This window comes from Salvelinus alpinus, chromosome 4, assembly GCF_045679555.1.
Source record: "Salvelinus alpinus chromosome 4, SLU_Salpinus.1, whole genome shotgun sequence".
Classification (NCBI taxonomy): Eukaryota; Metazoa; Chordata; class Actinopteri; order Salmoniformes; family Salmonidae; genus Salvelinus; species Salvelinus alpinus.
The window spans coordinates 51872832-51895195 of NC_092089.1; the positions used below are offsets into that span (position 1 = coordinate 51872832).

Consider the following 22364-nt stretch of genomic DNA (forward strand, 5'->3'; position numbering starts at 1 on the left):
CCAGCCAAAAACACAGGGGGGAAAGGGACTGATATAGGCTAAAGACAAGCGGGACCGAACATGGCAGAAGGTAGGTCAATAATTTGGACTAAAACACTTTGATTGGTTATTTGGTTTGACGCTATAAAGACAAGGAGTCTCTCTGATGGCCTTAGATTAAGAGGTTTGGGGGGCTGGGTTACCTTGCATTGTCTTTTAGCTCTTGGGTAATTCTTCTACAAATTCTTCCCTGTGACCCCCACCCCTCATTGTTCGGGGCAATAAGTTGCCAGATCCTTTGGTTTATTTCGCCCTCCCACTTTCCCCCCGAAGTTGAGCTTTTGCTTTACAGCGCATTTGGCATGAATGTGGGAAACCGTGAGCATTACGCTGCTCGAAAGGGGAAAAGGATAGCCTTCATGGGGGGCTCAGGGCTAGCGCCGTGATAAGCAGTGGTGTGTGCGGTGGTCTCTCTGCATAAGCAACTGTGCGGTGGTCTCTCTGAATTGTGATTGGTCACTCAATATATGTGGGGCCCTCCAACATCAGGAACGTGCAATTAATCATGTAGGCTAATTGGGAATCACGTGGACATGACCGAGAGGGTTGGTTGGTGGTAGGAAGAAGATGCTCCCTGGTCCTTTCTATATTGACCAAGTGTGAAAACTGACCAGGGGAGGAATAAAGACGTGATCCAACGCGGAGCAGGGCCGGAGACGTCCAGCCAAAAACACAGGGGGGACAGGGACTGATATAGGCTAAAGACAAGCGGGACCGAACATGGCAGAAGGTAGGCCAATAATTTGGACTAAAACACTTTGATTGGTTATTTGCTTTGACGCTATGAAGCCAATGAGTCTCTCTGATGGCCATAGATGAATAGGTTTAGGGGGCTGGGTTACCTTGCATTGTCTTTTAGATCTTGGGTAATTCTTCTACAAATTCTTCCCTGTGACCCCCACCCATCATTGTTTGGGGCAATACGTTGCCAGACCCTTTTGTTTATTTCGCCCTCCCACTTTCCCCCCGAAGTTGAGCTTTTGCTTTTCAGCGCATTTGGCATGAAAGTGGGAACCCGTGGGCATTACGCTGCTCGGGAGGGGAAAAGGATATCCTACATTAACTTGGGTGCTTCCTTTGACTCAAGGCGTGAATTGGCAAGATGGGTTCTGTCTCTAACCAGGAATTCCCAGGTTGAGTAAAACTCTGACGATATATTGTGTTTAGTGTAGTCTCTGTCTCTAAAGAGATATAGAATGAATATCAGCGTACGAATGTACAATTGTGTAAAGTATGGAACTATTTTCCTTTTTAAATTGCCTAGTCAATACCAAAACATGCTTTATTTTGTTCGGAATGGACTAACCCGACTTAAGTTCTCGTGTTGTTGACAAAGTAGGCACTTGATAAATGTAAATGTTTATTTTTATTTTTGTAGACGAATTTACAAATGTAGTATTGTAAATTAAAATTAATTTGTTTTATTTTTACAAGTAACTTTTTTCTGTCGCACAAACGCAGCTAAAAGAGGTCCATAAAATTCAGTGCAACATAGACTAGCCATTTAAGTGATATATTCGGTTTCGTAATTCGTTTCGTGTTGGCCTGTGTTGTTTCTTCACATACGAGTACACTTAATATATACTCACTATGAGTGTGAAATATATAGATCCTAAGTGTGAAAGATTTAAATATAAGATGGGAGAATAACAAATCATTCTAGCCAGAGTTAGACCTATAAATAATTGTCATTATGGACCCATGCAATATTGTTGTTTATGTATTGAAATTATTTGTAGATAGGTCTATATTTAGGCCTATGGATATGATTGGTTACTGATCAAATTAAATCGTAACATATCGATCGGTTTTACAACGATTTCTCCCCGTTTTCTACCTAGGGGTTATGGATGCGCGAGGAAAAACAAGGAAAGAACGAAGCTGAATGGCAATTTTACGCGCACACTCCTTTCTTGTGTTCTGGTAAATAGTAAAACGAACATTGTTTAACATATTGTTCGAAATTACAGGAGTCTGCAAGACCGAAGAGGATGAAGGACCAAGCACGGAGGAGGACTCGGAATCTTTCCACGGTGTTGGCGTATGTAAATGGTTCAACGTGCGCATGGGCTTTGGGTTTTTGTCCATGACCAACAGAGAGGGGGTCCCGCTCGAGTCTCCGGTCGATGTGTTCGTCCATCAGGTAAGAGGGGCGCCTTGGTTTTCAAATGAACTGATTTACCGTCTACTTCTCACACCAAATATGTGGTGAATGGTGGTCCACTATACCTTGACACAGAATAACATCTTCAGGCACTTTTCCTTCTCAAACGAGCATGCGTTGCTGGCTTACCATGTGACCTCGTGGTCATGTACAGTGGGGTCCAAAATCATGGACACCCTTGATAAAGATGAGCAATAATGACTGTATAAAATAAATAATTCAAATACTGAGCTATATCGTATGCAAAAAAAAGAAAACGGAAAGTATGTTATTTTATTCTAATACAATTGCTCAGAGAAATATATATTATTTGTTATTGACCAAATTGGTTTGGGTGATAGCAGGTAGCACAGTGGTTAGCGCATTGGGCCAGTAACCAAAAGGTTGCTAGATTGAATCACCGAGCTGCCAAGAACTTGTTCTTAACTGACTTGCCTAATAAAATATCGATGGTTTTGCAACAATTTCTCCTGTTTTCTACCTAAGGGTTATTAATGTTTGAGGAAAAACAAGGAAAGGGCTAAGCTGAGTGGCACAGCAGTCTAAGGCACTGCATCTCATTGCTAGAGGTGTCACTACAGACACCCTGGTTCAAATCCAGGCTGTATTACAACTGGCTGTGATTGGGAGTCCATAGGCAGCACACAATTGGCCCAGCATCGTCTGGGTTTGGCAGGTTTAGACCGTCATTGTAAATAAGCACCTTGCCTAAAGGTAAAAATAAGTTTAGTTTAACAAGTCAAATTACTTGACACCCCTAAAGATTCTTATAAATAACGTAGTCAAAGGATTAGTATTTGGCCCCATATCCCTAGCACTCAATGACTACATCAGGCTTGTGACTCTACAAACTTGTTGGATGCATTTGCAGTTCATTTTGGTTGTGTTTCAAAGGGTCAAAGATCATACCCCCAAGACATTCTAACGTCCCCTGTTATTGGTAATAGTGAGAGGTTATCATGTCTTGGGGTTATGATCTTTGACCCTCTGTAACTTTCTCACTCATCATTATTCACAATTCATTCAAGAGTAATTTTTTGGCTTTCAGTTAGTTATTTTTTGCGACCAATCTCATGAGAGTGAATGTCATTCCAGTTCATCTGAATGTCATTCTAGTGCACTGCTTGCTATGAATTATATCTGATGGTGTTTGCATGTTTAGGTAAAAAGACAAATAATGTCCTTTTGGCACACTGCCAAGTAGAGATATTTGCTCGATCTGATTGGCTCCCCATTGGGTCGGCCTGGGCACACCTTTGCCTTACATGGCTGGGTTTAACGTTTAACTTGACCAAATTCACATAGAAATGTGAGATAAAGATCTGTCATTCTCATTAAAAGCAAGTCTAAGAAGCGGTAGATCAGTTCTATGTGCACTATTTCTAATCTTCCCATGTTTTTGCGTCATTTACTTTCAGTTTTGTACACAAGCTTCAAACAGCTGAAATACAATATTTTGGGTTATGGAAAAGATATTTCACAGTGGTTTAGATAGTACAATGATTTGCTACACTATATAGTGCATTCGGAAAGTATTCACACCCCTTGACTTTTCCCACATTTTGTTAGTTACAGCCTTATTCTAATATTGATTTAATAAACATTTTCCTCATCAATCTACACACAACACCCAATAATGACAAAGCAAAGACAGGTTTTTAGAAATGTTTGCTAATTTATAAAAAATATAATAAAAATTGCAAATGTATTAATGTTTTTAGAGTTTTTTGTGTGCAAATGTATTAAAAGATTTTTAAAAACAGAAATACTATATTTACATAAGTATTCAGACCCTTTGCTATGAGACTCGAAATTGAGCTCAGGTGCATCCTGTTTCCATTGATCATCCTTGAGATGTTTCTACAACTTGATTGGAGTCCACCTGTGGTAAATTCAAATGATTGGACATGATTTTAATAGGCACACACCTCTCTATATAAGGTCCCACAGTTGACAGTGCATGTTAGAGCAAAAACCCAGCCATGAGGTCAATGGAATTGCACGTAGAGCTCCGAGACAGGATTGTTTTGAGACACAGATCTGGGGAAGGGTAACAAAAAAATGTCTGCAGCATTGAAGGTTCCCATGAACACAGTGGCCTTCATCATTCTTAAATGGAAGAAGTTTGGAACCACCAAGACTCTTCCTAGAGCTGGCCGCCCGCCCAAACTGAGCAATCGGGGGAGAAGGGCCTTGGTCAGGGAGATGACCAAGAACCTGATGGTTACTCTGACAGAGCTCCAGAGTTCCTCTGTGGAGATGGGAGAACCTTCCAGAAGGACAACCATCTCTGCAGCATTCCACCAATCAGGCCTTTATGGTAGAGTGGTCAGACAGAAGCCACTCCTCAGTAAAAGGCACATGACAGCCCGCTTGGAATTTGCCAAAAGGCACCTAAAGACTCTCAGACCAGGAGAACATGATTCTGTGGTCTGATGAAACCAAGATTGAACTCTTTGGCCTGAATGCCAAGCGTCACGTCTAGAGGAAACCTGGCACCATCCCAAAAAGATGAAAACCTGCTCCTGAGCGCTCAGGACCTCAGGCTGGGGCGAAGGTTCACCTTCCAACAGGACAACGTCCCTAAGCACACAGCCAAGACAATGCAGGTGTGGCTTCGGGACAAGTTTCTGAATGTCCTTGATTGGCCCATCCAGAGCCCGGAATTGAACCTGATCAAAAATCTCTGGAGAAACCTGAAAATAGCTGTGCAGGGACACTCCCCATCCAACCTGACAGAGCTTGAGAGGATCTGCAGAGAATAATGGGAGAAACTCCCCAAATACAAGTGTGCCAAGCTTGTAGCGTCGTACCCAAGAAGACTTAAGGCTGTAATCACTGCCAAAGGTGCTTCGGCTGTAATCACTGCCAAAGGTGCTTCAACAAGGTAATGAGTAACATTTCCAAACATTTCTAAAAACCTGTTTTCACTTTGTCATTATGGGGTATTGTGTGTAGATTAATGAGAGAAAAAAAGTATTAAATCTGTTTTAGAATGTTGTAACGTAACAAATGTGGTAAAAGTCAAGGGTTCTGAATACTTTCTGAATCCACTGTATATACATTTGTGCGTACACACTTTTAGAAGGTGATGCAAACAGTTCTCCGCCAGTTCTGTTTGTTTAGACTGTCTAGAGCCCTTAAGGCTCGCACACATTGCGTCGAAAGTGGATCTAGCTTTTGTCTGCCGATAGCACGCAGTGTTTTAGGAACCACCAGCTGTAGACCTCTGACTGACAATGTTTTTCATCCGATTCTACATGTAAAATCAGTGCACACTCGCTTCACAAATTACGTTCAGAAGTGCTAAGTACTCTTGGCCAGCAAACACTATTGGTGTACCTGAGCCATTACATGTAATTCTAACTATTGCCTCCTTTTCAGAACCGCTGCTTTTTAGACCATTTATTTGAGCTTTTGATCTGTTGAAATGGCCAGGACTACAATCACACCCCAAATGAATGATTTCTTCCTGAAAACCTTTCTTTACTATTAATCTATTTCTCAATAAGTAATTTGTATGACTAAATACTTATTTAATTCTTCCCAGAATGCAGACATCCCTCTTCTAGTGCCGGCACTCTAGATTCCAAGCCTTTTAAAGCATATGTTTGAATAAGTGAACAATATCTGTTAACGATGTAACTGGGACAATGTCCTCCTGAACCCTGTCCTTTGACATCTTACATAGTGACTTCTCCACTGATTTCCTCCCCCAGCCATCAGGGTTCGGGTCAATCACATTTCATTTGAATTCAGGAAGCAAGCTGAAATTCCAATTCCAATTTTCCTCAATGCTTGAAAAATTTGTAATTAGAATTACAGTTTACTTTTTTTATTGAAATGGAAGTGACCCCAACCCTGCTAGCCATTGTTAGGAAGGCGAGATCATGTGTGTTCAATGTTCATCCATGATGGACGGATGGGCATTATGGCTACGGTGCATTGTGGCAATGGGGCTTTGGCCCCGAAATGAGTCGCTGCATGTCAGGGAGAGAACATGAAGTCCCGGGGCCTTCTGGCCATTGTGTGCAGGTGAACAATAGGACCACGTATCCCAATGAAGCATGCTCCTCTCGGCCGTGACCGAGCCCCTCAGCCCCACTTTGTCCTAGCAGCAATCCCTTCCCATTGTCCTCTTTCTCTCTCCTCGTATGTCTTCATTCATCTACCCCACTCTGTTTTCTTCAAGCTAGTATGGACATAGCCTACAGTAGAGCTTCATATCGCCCTCCAATGCACTTCACCAGGTTGGTAGGGTTAAAGGCCATACTAGGAGTCTCCTTTCTCTTTCCACATGGTATGTTCTCTGTGTTGGGGGTGGGTATGGATGGACCTGGAGCGGGGGAGGTCACACGTGTGAGGGGAAGTGAGTTAACGTTCACTGGGGCCAATGTTCAATGGAGCAGCTTTTCAACTCAGCACTTTTGTCACCCAAATGGAGTTATGGATGACCCATCGTGTGTCTCAGATCTGCTTGTAACTTCACAGCCGATGCTAATCAGTGACCATTAGAGTATTAAGGAACGGTCCACTTTAATATAATGCTAGATCCTATTGCATTGCTAGTTTTCATTACACAATAGATGCAGTTCTTTGTAGGCCATGTGGCTTGTATCTGAATTAGTGTCCTGATTAAAATACACTTGTATCTGAATTAGTGTCCTGGTTAAAATACAATCTATGGCACATACTTTTTTATGCTTTTCTTTTCAAACTAGCCTAATTGTAACTGTTTAAAACTTCCCATCAATGCAACTGCACAGCTACACACACAGTGTTGTTGATATTTGAAGCAATATGCAGAGAAGGCTGTCAAAGAAGGATAAATCAGATAGTGGCAGTTTCCCATTCACAGATGAATCCTAGTCCTGATTGAGCTTGCTTTTTAGTCCAGGACTAGGCTCAATCTGGGTCTGGGAATCCACCCCCTGGTCTTTAAATATATCCTTAAGATTTCCTCAAATAATATAAGATCGTCCCAGCCTGACAATGGCAGCCATTGACGTTTCTGAGAGGAAATCCTCTGTGGCGAGCATGGCTGATGTCTTTCCGCTTCTAAATTGGGTCCAGGAACCTAGACAAATGGCAATAGGAAGTAGCTAAATGAGGTGGCATAGCCATCAGTCTTGTCCTGACACTGACCTGAGCATGAGAGAAATAATTGGGTTTTTGGCTCTACAATTGTGGAATTCTGTTTGCAGCACAATATTGATCACCCTATAATGGTGAAATTCTCAAAAGTTAGTTGAAACTTCATTGCTAATCATATCAAAATCAACGATATCTGCAGCCTGGTTGCAGATATCCCATACCACCAATCCAAAAGCTATTTTGGAGGGTTCTTGTTTTACCCAGGCTGCCTCTGGCATGACCCCTTAATGCACAGCACATTCCCCTTTTTTTTTCATAGCCTCCCCTTTCCTCCCTCCATTTCTTCATCCCTTCCTCCCTCATTTTCCCCTTCTCCAAGGCTGTTTTTATCTCATGGCTGAACTTCTCTGCTGAACAGCGCTGCCTGGGTCAACTGAGGTGAAGGCAGCAGAATGGGATCTGAAAAAAGAGTCTGTAGCTAAAGTACTGGGTCGTATTAATTTGTCACCAATGAAACAGAATGGGACTATTTTAGTTTTCCACTTCATAACGTTTAAGACATTTTCTGTTGTGTGCACTTAGGAACACGAACCTGGTTTGATGTTAGCATAGTCTTTAGCGTTAATCGTAGGATTATGGTGCTGATTGTGTCCCTACTCTTGAGCTGTTGAATGCTTTCAGGCTTTTAGATTATATTGATTCCATTCTGAATGTATCACATTTTAGTAAAACCATCAATCAATTATTAAATCAAAGCATGCAGGTACCTATCATTTGGAGTGAGAATGTGTTAATTCTCAACTTATCTGCGTATCTCTGCCAAACAACCATCCAAGGAATGTCTCCCTGACTACCCCACCCTACCCCACCCCCAACCCTATCCCTCCCAGCAAGAATCCTGCAGTGGTGGTTAGTGTGTTAGTGGTCCTTTGTGATGTAGTTGGGAAGAGAGGTTGGGGGTAGGGGACGTAGATGTGCGGAATGCTGGTCCTTTGGCAGAGGGGGATGGGTGAAGGTTATCACATCAGGTTTACCACTCAAACACAGGAGACTCACAGGCCACTGTGGCCAGTGTTGGGCAACAGACCAATGCAGACTAGTGGGGGAGGACAAATAGTCTGTCTGACAATAAGAGGCTTTGTAGTTGTTGTTTATTTATGAGGTGAGACAGAATGATCAACAGTCGGGAGACTTAGGACAGATGCCAGATAGCTCCTATCTCTGTCAGAAAAGTTTGAAGATAGCATAGTGTTCACAGGGGTCACTGCTCAGCGTCTCCCTTGGCTGACTATTAGTTGATTTGTTAGCTGATGCTGTAAGGTTTTTGGGATTGCGTCATCATTGATTTGGAACATATCATGCACACAAGACTTCAGTTCTTAAGATCTGCTCGTAAGAATGTGTAACGACTAAACAATCCTCCAAGATATGTTTGAAATGCCCCTTGGAAAGTGTTCAAAATGTGATATTTGATATGACGTCTAAAAGGTTACAGGGCCATGTTCACAAGAGTCTCAAAGTAGGACTGCTAATAAAGGATCAGTTTTTCCTTTTAGATCATAATGAATAGAAATATATGGATAGGGGGAGCTGATCCTAGATCAGCACTCCTACTCTGAGATTCATTTGGAAAGGGGCACAGGAATGAAGGTGAAACTGCTAACACTATTCTGACGTTTCTTTCTCTCCCATCCAGAGTAAGCTGCACATGGAGGGCTTCCGCAGCTTGAAGGAGGGCGAGGCGGTCGAGTTCACTTTCAAGAAGTCAGCCAAAGGCCTGGAGTCCCAGAGAGTCACTGGGCCGGAGGGAACACACTGTGTGGGCAGCGAGAGGAGACCCAAAGGCAAGAGCGTCCAGAAACGCCGCTCCAAAGGAGATAGGTGAGTGCCTGCCTTGTATGCACACGCTGTCTGTACATCGAATGGGGACATGGTATACACTAAACTGTACACACTAAAACAGAACAATTTGATCAGATAAGCAACAATGTATATATTCATCTTACACACATACCACATCTATGTATACCATAGTAGGGGTCTAACATACTCAAAAGATGGTGGCCCAAAGTATTTTCTTTATTGTGGTTGGATCTCACATCTGCAATGGTCCATCCATTTTGGATATGATTCAAAATGGTGTTTCAGTTTTATCCTGTTCTGTCCCCTTCTTCTTTTCCTTGACCCCCACCCCTGGCCGTGGTTAGGGTCACACAGGCAAGCTTGACGTGTGACCTGGATCAATAGCTGTTTAATTCTGGACGTCCCTTGTGGAGTTACACCCAGTGGTTCTCTGTTGGAAAACCTTTTCCAAACCTCTTCCACAGAATGTGTTTTTGTGGTGGTAACCTGAACTGGTAACATGAATGTTTCTGAATCACTTTAGATGTGGATTATAATTATCCTGTCATTACAGTTTAGAACTAGTAAAATATGAAATATTTAATTCTAGGTGTTTTTATTGATAAAAAAAAAGCTTTATTTAAGTTGGCAAGTGTTTGATGTTGAAATATTACTAATGTTAGTTATAAGACCAATTTACAAAAATACGAGTTGTTTGGACTTGTCCCTGTAAAATAACCCTTAATGGTTCTAGGTAGAACCATTTTACCCATAAAGAACCTTACTTGAAGCCTTTTTTCCATTGAGAAGGTTCCGAAGAACCCTTTTGCATGAAAAAGGTTCCATACCCCACTACTTGCATAATGCATTCCATTTAAAATGCAGAAATCCCTTCACTTTTTCTCACCGTAAAGTAAAAGGGAGAGGCGGGCCAACATTGTGGGTCCTTTGTCCATTGTGGATATTGTGATGGGTTAGAGAGGGATATCAATGTGGCCTCCTGTCAGTTGTGATTAGGCCCAGAGTATAGTCAGGGTGAGAATGGAGATTGTTACGGCCTCAAAGAGTCCCGGGAGGCCTGTGGAGCATGATTCACTCTCCCAAGACTATGCTGGTTCTTATAAGAGGAATCATATGGGGCCAACTCCAACATTTTCAACGGAGAATAAGATAAACTGTTTTATGTCTTGAAGAGTAGTCAGTACATAGGTCTAAGATTCTAAAGGATTTTTGTTAATGACTTTTGTCAATGGCATATTTAACATTCTTTATTAGGTGGCGGTGTTTGCATGGGATTAGAACCATTCTCTGGCACTCGTTTCACCAGTGTTATCTGGACTCTCCATATTTCTTAAAATATGGCCAAAATCAGCCACAATTTATTTTCTGATTCCACCTTAAGGTTTCCGAGCCGAAACAGTTCGGAAGAGTTCGTGCATATATTATGACGACATTTTGTGACGTTTTTTGTTCATTTTGGACTTCGGTAAGGGTTTTTCCGGTTGTTCGGACATACGAAATGTTTTCTTGAGACAAGATGAAGTCAGTAGTCGAAGTCTACACCCCTTCATCGGTGATTGGTCAACAGTAAGGATTCATCAGTAAAGCCTTTGTTGTCATTCAACGAGAGACGACTCGTTTTCATGCACATTTTTTTGTTTGAGAAATACTGTACCGAACATCTTAGTTAGATGTAAAATTGCACGAATAAGATCTCCTCGGCAAAAAGGTCAAAATCAATGACAGATGTCTTGCATTATCTTTGATTAATTCTGACTATTTTGAGGAAGTGTACTGACTACGGTGACTCAAAATGGACAAACAGTACTATTGCCATTACATTTTTTTCAAGCGAAGGTATTTCAAGGTAGTATGCGAGCACACGTGTTCGGTTCGCCAAGCCGACTTCGGCCAGTTGCCAGCCGAACTGAAGCATGCTGACGCATTTAGTAGGTATATATGACGCAGGGAGGGGGGGGGAAACCCTGTCCATTTAATTGATAACAGATGTAGGAGCCCGGGAGGGGGTTAGAGGTCGAGGTAACCATGGCAACCGCATACGACTAAAATATAGGGGGTTGGGGTGCGGGGGTCAGAGTTGGGAGATCATTGCTGCGGCTTTTTAGACAAAGGACCACTTCCCTTTTCCTGCACGCGCTCCATAATCGATGTTGAGACAGTTGGGCCTTGACACCAACCCAACGGCCAGTGGTACAAAGAAGCAACTGACCTCCTTGAGCCTCCCCTGACCAAGCCTCATCTACATCATTGGAGGAAGGGGGTCCTTAATAGCTCCTCAGTGGCACAGCAGCGGTGACAGCCCCACTGCCCATCTGTCAGCCACCCCTGGACGCGTGGCTATTCTATAGGTCCTGTTTAAACCAAAGCTATCAAAGGAAGGTTACTCATAAGGCTACCATTGACCCTAACCCTTCTGCATGGACTGTGATACTCTGTGTATGTTCTATGGAGAAGGAATATAATTGATGTAGCTCATTGCAGCAAAGTACTGTGGACAAAGAATGAAAAGGGTGGTTCATTTGTAGATGAGAGGCCATTCAAAGTAACAAATAGCCCACTGAAACATACAGAGAGAACGTGCTTTTATAAATAGCGTACATCCTGTAGAAAAGAGTTGCATGCTGTTATGTTCAATTTGTATTTGCACATGGGGTAGAACAAAGGTCATTTGCACTTTTAAACCCACTTTTAACCCTGTTCACATGAAAAGGATGGTCATAGGCAGTGCTAGAGGCGTCACTACAGACCCTGGTTTGATTCCAGGCTGTATCATGATTGGGAGTCCCATAGAGCGGTGCACAATTGGCCCAGCGTCGTTAGGGTTTAGCCGGGGTAGGCTGTCGTTGTAAATAAGAATTTGTTCTTAACTGACTTGCGTAGTTAAATAAAGGTTCAATAAATACAATAAATAAATAGGCCACTGCATGGAACTGGCCAGTTCTTATTTGGCTGCTGCAGCACTAGCCTAACTGGCATATGCTCCCCTCTTGTGGATTGCAGGTGACAGCGCATCTCACTCAATACAAGATCAGGGGCCATATGTAGGGAAAGGCGGGATACCTAGTCAGGTACAACTGAATGCATTCAACTGAAATGTGTCTAACGCATTTAACTCAACCCCTCTGAATCAGAGAGGTGCAGGGGGGGGCTGCCTTAATCGATATCCACGTCATCGGTGCCCGGGGAGCAATTGTTGTTGGGGGTTAACTGCCATGCTCAGGGGCAGAACGACAGGTTTTTACCTTGATCCACTAACCCTTCGGTTACTGGCCCAACGCTCCTATCAAATGTAGGATCTTCATTTGAACCAGTGTGCTTAAGCAGGAAAATAATCCTGCAGCAAGGGCTCCCGAATGGCGCAGCGGTCTAATGCACTGCAACTCAGTACAAGAGGTGTTGCTACAGTCTCTGGTTCAAAGCCAGCCTGTATCACATCTGGACATGATTGGGAGTCCCAAAGGGTGGCGCACAATTGTCCCAGTGTTGTCTGGGGTAGGCAGTCATTGTAAATAAGAATTTGTTCTCAACTGATTTGCCTAGTTGATGTGCCATCCTGGATGAACTGCACTACCTGAGCCACTTGTGTGGGTTGTAGACTCCGTCTCATGCTACCACTAGAGTGAGAGCACCGCCAGCATTCAAAAGTGACCAAAACATCAGCCAGGAAGCATAGGAACTGAGAAGTTGTCTGTGGTCACCACCTGCAGAATCACTCCTTTTTTGGGGGTGTCTTGCTAATTGCCTATAATTTCCACCTTTTGTCTATTCCATTTGCACAACAGCATGTGAAATTTATTGTCAATCAGTGTTGCTTCCTAAGTGGACAGTTTGATTTCACAGAAGTGTGATTGACTTGGAGTTACATTGTGTTGTTTAAGTGTTCCCTTTATTTTTTTGAGCAGTGTATAAAAAAAGTTGTATTACAATTACTGGACATTTTTGTAGGTGTTGATATACATTTCTCTTAAGGAAAAATCAAAGTCTGAAATTTCAAACTGGAAATGACAAACTTCAGAAGCCTTTTTTAAACCTCAAATACACAATACAGTTTTTTACATTGCAGTAAAGTTCTCCTGTAACAGTGAGATCAAATGAAGATCCTACATCTGTAGGATCAGGTCCTCACTGTCCATACAATCCTATTCATTGTGATATAAATGCTAAGCTGATCCTAAATCAGCACCCCTACTCTGCAACGCTTGATACATATGGCCCAGTCCTTACATTTATCAGCTTGGTTGAAGGGATCAGTTTGAGCAAGGCGAGGTTCAGAATTGCTGACCTTCATCACATAATGAGTATTTATTTGAGATGCAAGGTGATTTGTAGATCAGTGATTCTGTGCAGTGTCTTCAATTTCAAACACGCCGTCTTGTTTTTTAGGTGCTACAACTGCGGAGGCCTGGACCACCATGCCAAGGAGTGCAAGTTGCCACCCCAGCCTAAGAAGTGCCATTTCTGCCAGAGCATTGCCCACATGGTCGCCAACTGCCCAATCAAAGCACAGCAGTCCTCGCTACGTTCTCAGGAAAAGCTCTCCTCCTTGAAAGGAGACGAGGAGGAACACGGCCACTCGCCCCCGTCCCCCGTGAGCTCCGATTGAACGAGGAGACGCCGGATGGAAGCTGGGTGAAGCACAGAAGCCAATCAAACTGCTTTACTGGAAAGATGGCCGCTAAGTTTCCTTTCAACTATATAAGATGCTTTTGGAACTACCTCAGGTTTTTGTAAACAAAACGATCATGAAGAAAGAATGTACTGAAGCTAATATTTTTTTGGTGTAACACTCACAAATACAGCTGTATTATTATAGCACTCAGGAAATATTTGTAAAAATGTATGGAACCGCTAATGAGGGGTTTAAACTTGTAATAAGTTATGGCACATCACATATTACTTTGATGTCTTTATAGAATAGAAAGTTGTTTATTTTTTACAGAGCAGATAATGAGAAACCATGCCACTCACACTGGCATGCTACTATACTAAACTCACCAGGAAGCTTAAAATCACAGTGTCAAGTAGATAGCTAAACACTTTTGCTGCCTTACAACTTCTTGACTTTCCTGATTGTTTACACCCCACTATATCCGACAAAGACAGAGTTGTGACACTACACCTCTGCAAATGAATGTTAGTCTCATGGGTGGTAATGGGTGGGTACATATGAATCAACAGGACGGGGTATTGGGTAATAGCTGGAGGCAATGTATTGGTGGCTGCCAATATTGTAAGTGACCATCCAGATGTCCTGGGGACAAATGAATGTCAAACCAAAAAGTATGGTTGTTGTTGTTGCGTAATTTCTTTATGTTGGGCAGGCACAATGCTGTCTCTTAGGTGCTCAGTCTCCCTCGTGGTACATGTCTGATCTGCTGCTGCTACATTACAACCAGACACTTGGACCCTGCAGATGTAGGATCTTAATTTGATCACTCTGTTGTTGCTGAGAATTTTCCAGCACAGCAGGAAATGCAACTTGTAGTGTATTCAAGGCTTCTAAAGTTTGTAATTTCCACTTGAAAATTTCAGACTTCATTTGCCCTAAAGAAAAATGTATCAACCCTTACAAAAAATTCCCATTAATTATAATCCACATAATAAATCACATTTCCTGTTGCTGCAGGATTATTTTCCTGCAGTAGAAAACTGCCTTAAATTAAGATCTTACATCTGTATAATCAACTTGATCATCCTCTGCTTAGACTACATACATCAGCATTTGGAATTGAGTCACTGACTCCAGTAATCACACCAATACCTATGAAATGTATCAAACATAAGTAATTTACCATGTAGAAATCAGATGCAAGATTTGAATGGATTCTTGAGGTTGATTCAGGAATCTACATAATCATACTTGTCTTGTTTATACTTGACAGTCATAGCAGCAGCAGCATCAGGCGTTGTCTGCTGTCTTAGAAAAAAAAGTTCTGCTTAGAACCATAAGGGTTCTTCGAGTGAAAAAGGCTTCATGTAGAACCCTATCCCACCACAAAGAACCCTTTTGAGAACCATTTTTTTTCAAGAGTTAAAGCGGGAGCAACACATTTTTTATTCAGTGTCGTTCAACTACTAGGTACTAGTAGTTATTCAACTACTAGGTACTTATTTAAGACATTGTCTCCAAGCAGCTTGTGGGGACTATACAGGAACACCACAGTTGTAGTCACAAGGCACCAAAACGGACTGAAACAGGGAGGGACTACCAGAATTTGTCCAATAAGAAACACTTGTTTTCGTTTGTTGCGAATCATTTCTGCTACCGTGTGCACTAATGAATATCGACCCAGCCCTGCATGGAGGTGCATTTAGAACTAGCTACGCCATTCAGCCTTACTCCCGTTTTACAGGAGAAGCTGAAAGACAGACCTCTAACATCCAATTAATATATATTTAGAATTATTATGAAGCCTTTTTAAAATAGTCCTTGTTATTTATTTGTTTCTAAATTGCGCCGCAGCTTCTCCTCATATTCAGGTTTAGGTCACTCTGTGATAGCCTGGTCCCAGCTCTGTTTGTGCTGTCTTGCCAACTCCTATTGTCATTGTTACGCCAAACAAATACAGATCTAGGACCAGGTTAACTGTGATGGGTTTTCCATTACATACCAGACATCAGATATCTTAGCCACTCATGTCTGCCTTTATCTTGTTCAATGCTGTTTGAGTTTAAAGGGACGTAAACACCCAAAATCTAAGTTTGTCAGATACCTCAAAGGGGTCTTCTGTTGAGATAAGTCCATGTCCCAGGCAAGTTTTGTATCCAGCTATGCCATAATCCAAAATGGAATTGCAGTGCTTATCTTTTCCATTAATTTGGGGTTGAGGCATATTAGCTGGATCTACACCACCAATGGCAAAGGATGTGCATTCATCTTGACATAAGACGATTTTTGTGGTCTAAAAATATCGGGACAAATTTTATGACCTTTTTAATAATTATTTTGTTCTCTTTACTTTGCCTTGTATGATTTACTGCTACGCACAATAAGCTTTCCAGCGAGATGTGTGCAGTGAAAGACAAGGGAGTGTTCTGGTGCCAAATCAAAGTGCATGACAATAAAATGATAGAGGGCCCCTGGGTCCAGTTTTGAATGTCTCGACATAACAGTAAAACTCTCTTTTCTCTAATCCGCACAAAATGCTTTAAAATGCCAGTTAATCATGAAGAATAAAACAAATTCTTAGAGTATCCTTAAAACTAGTCTTAAAATGTTTTGACATGTGAGACTATATGAGTTATTACACACAATATTATATACTCATACCATGTCAACATATCTAATACCACACCTGCTGATGTTCTCTATTATTTTGCCCTACATAATAATAATATGCCATGATAGGCCTGTAATATTCCTCTATTATTGTATTTTTCCCTCTATAATTGTTGTTGATGGGGAATTTAGGAGAATATTGTTACCATATTAAGGGATTGGGGCTAGTAGTATTATACACATTGGGGTTGTCTCGTCTCAATACGTGGCTAAAACATGGTATTTCAGACTATCAATGACTAATGTGACTATCCCAGATTGTTGTTATTGGGTGATGGGATATATTATTTTCCAAGTCACACTGTTTAAGTAAGTGATACATGTTTTAACTCAGGATTTTGTCACGTAAAGAAATGTGGTGAAAGCACATGGCCATTGATTCAGTCATGTGGGGCTATAGCGCACATAGAACGTCTGTGTAAAATAAGAGTCAAGTTTTTTAAATGAACATTTGTACTTGCCGGGTTTAGAAAATGTTGCAGTATGAATGTCAATGAATGCTGATTGCCACTGATGACCTACCTACATGTATACCCTTCCCATTAAAAAAGAGACACACACCCACGTGTATTTTGCTCATCTCTGGTTAGTAAGCCATCTGATGATTAAATTACATCAGAGTTGTTTCACAATGTATCACTCTCTACTATCTCTCAAATTCTCCACTGTGGACTGATGAAAAGTAATATTACTCATTTCTGCAGAGGTCATTGCTTAGATCATAACACTGTTTCACTGTTCTGGACTAGTAGAAATAAGCAATGCAAGTGCCAAACTGAATGAATATAATGTAAACAAAACTATGTTGTACCTCAATAACTACATCAGCTAAATTAGTATCTTGTATGGCACAGCTAAAGTTTTTTTTGAACCATGTGTGTTTGAGCAAAACTGTTTTACCTCAACCTATTTGGACTCCCCATTGATGTGTTGTTGTCACATTGTGATTTGATTGTTGGTTGTTAGATGGGTTAAATGTATCTTAAAAGGCAAAGTACTGAGTATATTATTATGTCCTCGGGGTTACATGGAAACAACAGAAAAACATATAGGCTACTGCATACACAAGTGACCTGTGTGTCATGTTTATGCTTTTTGTGCCATTACATCAGTTGTGATCATAGGCCATTTGATGCAGTGGTGTGGTATCTATGGGGGACGTTGCCTGTCATTTCCAAAGAATGTGCATTTATTATACTGAGGAATGTATCAATGTTTACTGCCATAAACCTTTGGCTCTTGGACCATATAATCTTATGCTCGGGTATTTCAAGCACCTCAGGGAACTGGGGTGATTGGTTGGATTTGTTATTCACTTCCTCAATTCGTGAAATGGTGTGAAGCATGCATTCCAAAAAAAACTGTGACTAACAGTTTACTGATTTGTGAAGATACGATTTCCTACTAGTTAATAATAAACATCTGCCACTATTCAATGTGTTTCCTGTTGTAGTTTTTTCTCCCAATGTATATGTTGTTTACACATTCTTTAGAATAAAAGTTTTGTCTAGCCTCTGATTATTTGCATTAAATGGTTGAAAATACCTAGGATAGGATAAAGTAATCCTTCTAACCCCCCCCCCCCCCCCCCTCTTAGAGTTAGATGCACTATTGTAAAGTGGTTGTTCCACTGGACATCATAAGGTGAATGCACCAACTTGTAAGTCGCTCTGGATAAGAGCGTCTGCTAAATGACTTAAATGTAAAATGTAAATGTAAAACTGTTCCGCATTCATCCGCTAGGGGCAGTCTACTCTTGTTTATACTCTGACCAGAGTATGTCAGCAGAGCGATAGAAAAAAGGTCAGCTCTGCTCTACTTTATGCAAGTTGTACGCAGCCACAGCCGCGGTTAACCAATTAGGTGAGGAGCAGGTGTTTGTTTGAAAATCTTACTTTCACGAAACATAGTTCAGCCTGTCATTAGTTCCGGGCAAACACAACCAAAAGAAGATGTCATCGCTGTGTCTGGTTTTCCAATTCTATATGATTTTGCTTTGCTAGAACACAGAGACAAAATCAGAAGGTCAATGGTATGGAGGAGGATTGCAGAGATTGTTGGTGTTGATGCTGGGTGAAGAGAGATTTGCACAACAATGTTTGCTTGTGCTGCTAGCTAGCTATGAACATCAAGCAACCTAAACCTCAAAACCGTGATCAAATCCACCATTTGTGAATGTGTTGAGTAAATTAAATTGTGAAATGTGCCCACCAAAGGATAGAAATCAGCAGTAACACGCATTATAACATTGTAAATGATACACTAAGCATTAATTTCCCATGTAATATGCTACTAATTGGATTATGGTATTTTAACATTATGATGCTCATATAAACTCAGCAAAAAAATGTCCCTTTGTCATGACCCTGTCTTTAAAAGATAATTCGTAAAAATCCAAATAACTTCAGATCTTCATTGTAAATGGTTTAAACACTGTTTCCCATGCTTGTTCAATTAACCATAAACAATTAATGAACATGCAACTGTGGAACGGTCCTTAAGACACTAACAGCTTACAGACGGTAGTTCAATTAAGGTCACAGTTATGAAAACTTAGGACACAAAAAAAGGCCTTTCTACTGACTCTGAAAAACACCAGAGGAAAGATGCCCAGGGTCCTTGCTCATCTGCGTGAATGTGCCTTAGGCATGCTGCAAGGAGGCATGAGGACTGCAGATGTGGCCCGGGCAATAAATTGCAATGTCCGTACTGTGAGACGCCTAAGACAGCGCTACAGGGAGACAGGACGGACAGCTGATCGTCCTCGCAGTGGAAGACCACGTGTAACAACACCTGCACAAGATCGGTACATCCGAACATCACACCTACGGGACAGGTACAGGATGGCAACAACAACTGCCCGAGTTACACCAGGAACGCACAATCCCTCCATCAGTGCTCAGACTGTCCGCAATAGGCTAAGAGAGGCTGGACTGAGGGCTTGTAGGCCTGTTGTAAGGCAGGTCCTCACCAGACATCACTAGCAACAACGTCGCCTATGGGCACAAACCCACCGTCGCTGGACCAGACAGGACTGGCAAAAAGTGCTCTTCACTGACGAGTCGCAGTTTTGTCTCACCAGGCGTGTTGGTCGGATTCGCGATTATCGTCGAAGGAATGAGCGTTACACTGAGGCCTGTACTCTGGAGCGGGATCGATTTGGAGGTGGAGGGTCCGTCATGGTCTGGGGCAGTGTGTCACAACATCATTATTGGACTGAGCTTGTTGTCATTGCAGGCAATCTCAATGCAGTGCGTTACAGGGAAGACATCCTCCTCCCTCATGTGGTACCCTTCCTGCAGGCTCATCCTGACATGACACTCCAGCATGACAATGCCACCAGCCATACTGCTCGTTCTGTGAGTGATTTCCTGCAAGACAGGAATGTCAGTGTTCTGCCATGGCCAGCGAAGAGCCCGGATCTCAATCCCATTGAGAGCATCTGGGACCTGTTGGATCGGAGGGTGAGGGCTAGGGCCATTCCCCCCAGAAATGTCCAGGATCTTGCAGGTGCCTTTGGTGGAAGAGTGGGGTAACATCTCACAGCAAGAACTGGCAAATCTGGGGCAGTCCATGAGGAGGAGATGCACTGCAGTACTTAATGCAGCTGCTGGCCACACCAGATACTGACTTACTTTTGATTTTGACCCCCCCCCCCCTCCCCCCTTTGTTCAGGGACACATTATTCCATTTCTGTTAGTCACATGTCTGTGGAACTTGTTCAGTTTATGTCTCAGTTGTTGAGTCTTGTTATGTTCATACAAATATTTACACATGTTAAGTTTGCTGAAAATAAACGCAGTTGACAGTGAGATGACATTTCTCTTTTTTTGCTGAGTTTATTATAGGTTATTGCTCTTTCATTATGCTTGTGTCATGACTTATGGTTATAGCTCACTTCCTGTAAAATACACAGGCCTACTTGCACACGAATGGGTACTTTGGGTAAAGGAAATTGAGGCTTTGCAAATATATTTTTACCCACCATCAAGATCTCTGCAATCCTCCTCCATGTCACTGAGCTGATGTTGTCTCTGTATTCTAAAATCCATAGATAGCAAGCCTCACCAGACAGCTTCAGTCCATATCGAATGTACAGGATGAAGTTAAGGGTCTGCAAGGACATGCGATTTCTAAGTTTGCTTTTTACCACACTCATCTGGCTGAATACTCTCTCGACTTCAGCATTCGAGTGTGGCAAGGACAACACAGACACAGCAGCCATGGCAGTTATGTGAACCCATTTAGCAGCTTATCATAATGATAGAGGAAAGCACATAAAATCGTCAGACTCCAGTCACCCAAGTCATAGACTGTTTTCTCTGCTACCGCATGGCAAGTGTTACCGGAGCGCTAAGTCTAGGACCAAAAGGCTCCTTAACAGCTTCTACCCCCAAGCCATAAGACTGCTGAACAATTAATCAAATGGCCACCGGACTATTACATTGACCCCCCCCCCTCCATTTGTTTTGTACACTGCTGTTTCTCGTTGTTTATTATCTATGCATAATCACTTCACCCCTACCTACATATACAAATTACCTCAACTAACCTGTACCCCCGCACACTGACTCGGTACCGGTACCCCCTGTATATAGCCTTGTTATTGTTATGTTATTATGTTGCTTTTTATTACTTTACATTTTTTACTTTCGTTTAACGCTTCTTGAACGGCACTGTTGGTTAAGGGCTTGTTAGTAAGCATTTCACTGTAAGGTCTACACTTGTTGTATTCGGCGCATGTGACAAATAAAGTTTGATTTGATATGCATCACCAATGCAGCCATAGGCCTACAGTATGATGGCATATCTGGCCTAATGGGCATGTGCAATCAATGTGCCCCTTGTCATTGTACATCTGAAGCAGAGAATAGCTAAACTCACACATCATTTGCATATTGATGAGCTAGCTATATGTTCTCCATTTAAAGTGATAGAAGTAGATCATGTATATGAGGCTAACCATAAACCAGATTTTCTCCATGATTTTTCTGACATTAAATTGTTTATGCAAATCCAACCCTTATATTCTAGGTATGGTACTGTACCTGAAAATAAGGAGCTGGCAATTTATAGTTTAAGGAAAAATATCAAAAAGGGAAATAATGTGGCGTGGGGAGTGTTGTAATTCTACCTTGTTTTTTTGCAGAGAATGATTTTAGAATACAGAGACCAAATCAGAAGGTCAGTGGCATAGAGGAGGATTGCAGAGATATTGGTGTTGATGGCCACAATTTACCCAGAGTAACCATTCATGTGCATGTGATGTAGGCCTATGTATTTTACAGGAAGTGAGCTATAACCATCAGTCATGACACAAGTATAATGAAAGAGCAATAAAGTATAATATATGAGATTCATAATGTTAAGATACCATAATCCAATTGATAGCATAATACATGGGAAATGCATGCTTACTGTATCATTTACAATGTTATAATGTGTGTTTTCTGATTTCTGTCCATTGGTGGGCACATTTCACAATTTAATTTACTCAACACATTCATAAACGGTGGCTTTGATCACAGTTTTGAGGTTTAGGTTGCTTGATGTTCATTGCGAGCTAGCAGCACAAGCAAACATTGTGCAAATCTCTCTTCACCCAGCATCAACACCAACAATCTCCGCCATGCCATTGACCTTGTGATATTGTCTCTGTATTCTAGCAAAGCAAAATCATATAGAATTGGAAAACCAGACATAGCGATGATTTGCTTTGATCCATCTTTTCTAGTTGCGCTTGCCCATAACTAACGACAGGCGGAACTGTGTTACATGAGCAATCTTCTGCTACTCACCTGCTTGGTTAACCGCAGCGGTAGCAACGTGAAATTTACATAACGTAGAGCAGAGCGCGGCTCTTGCGCAATGCTCTTCTTGCTCCTGTTGAAAATTAATGGGGGCGGTACTTTGTCTGGCGAATTC

The 22364-nt window shown here is 41.8% G+C and overlaps 1 protein-coding gene across 2 annotated transcripts; it reads left to right on the forward strand.

Moving 5' to 3' along the window:
• The first annotated feature begins 433 nt into the window (after nucleotides 1–433).
• On the forward strand, nucleotides 434–17875 carry LOC139573899 (protein lin-28 homolog A-like). Of its 2 annotated transcripts, none has more exons than XM_071397861.1 (4): nucleotides 434–769; nucleotides 2010–2182; nucleotides 8994–9178; nucleotides 13544–17875. In XM_071397861.1, the coding sequence occupies exons 1-4, from the start codon at nucleotides 760–762 to the stop codon at nucleotides 13761–13763; spliced, it is 588 nt and encodes a 195-aa protein (XP_071253962.1). In that variant the 5' UTR covers nucleotides 434–759; the 3' UTR covers nucleotides 13764–17875. The 2 variants fall into 2 exon arrangements, with proteins under 2 accessions (XP_071253962.1, XP_071253961.1); XM_071397860.1 differs by lacking the exon at nucleotides 434–769 and adding an exon at nucleotides 990–1172.
• The last annotated feature ends 4489 nt before the right edge of the window (nucleotides 17876–22364 follow it).

Bases quoted from the DNA above. Each gene is read 5' to 3' on its own strand.
- LOC139573899 (XM_071397860.1), top strand. From the start codon at position 1,142: ATGGGTTCTGTCTCTAACCAGGAATTCCCAG. The intron at 2,183-8,993 runs GTAAGAGGGGCG...TCTCCCATCCAG, and splicing joins TCGATGTGTTCGTCCATCAG to AGTAAGCTGCACATGGAGGG. The intron at 9,179-13,543 runs GTGAGTGCCTGC...CTTGTTTTTTAG, and splicing joins CGCCGCTCCAAAGGAGATAG to GTGCTACAACTGCGGAGGCC.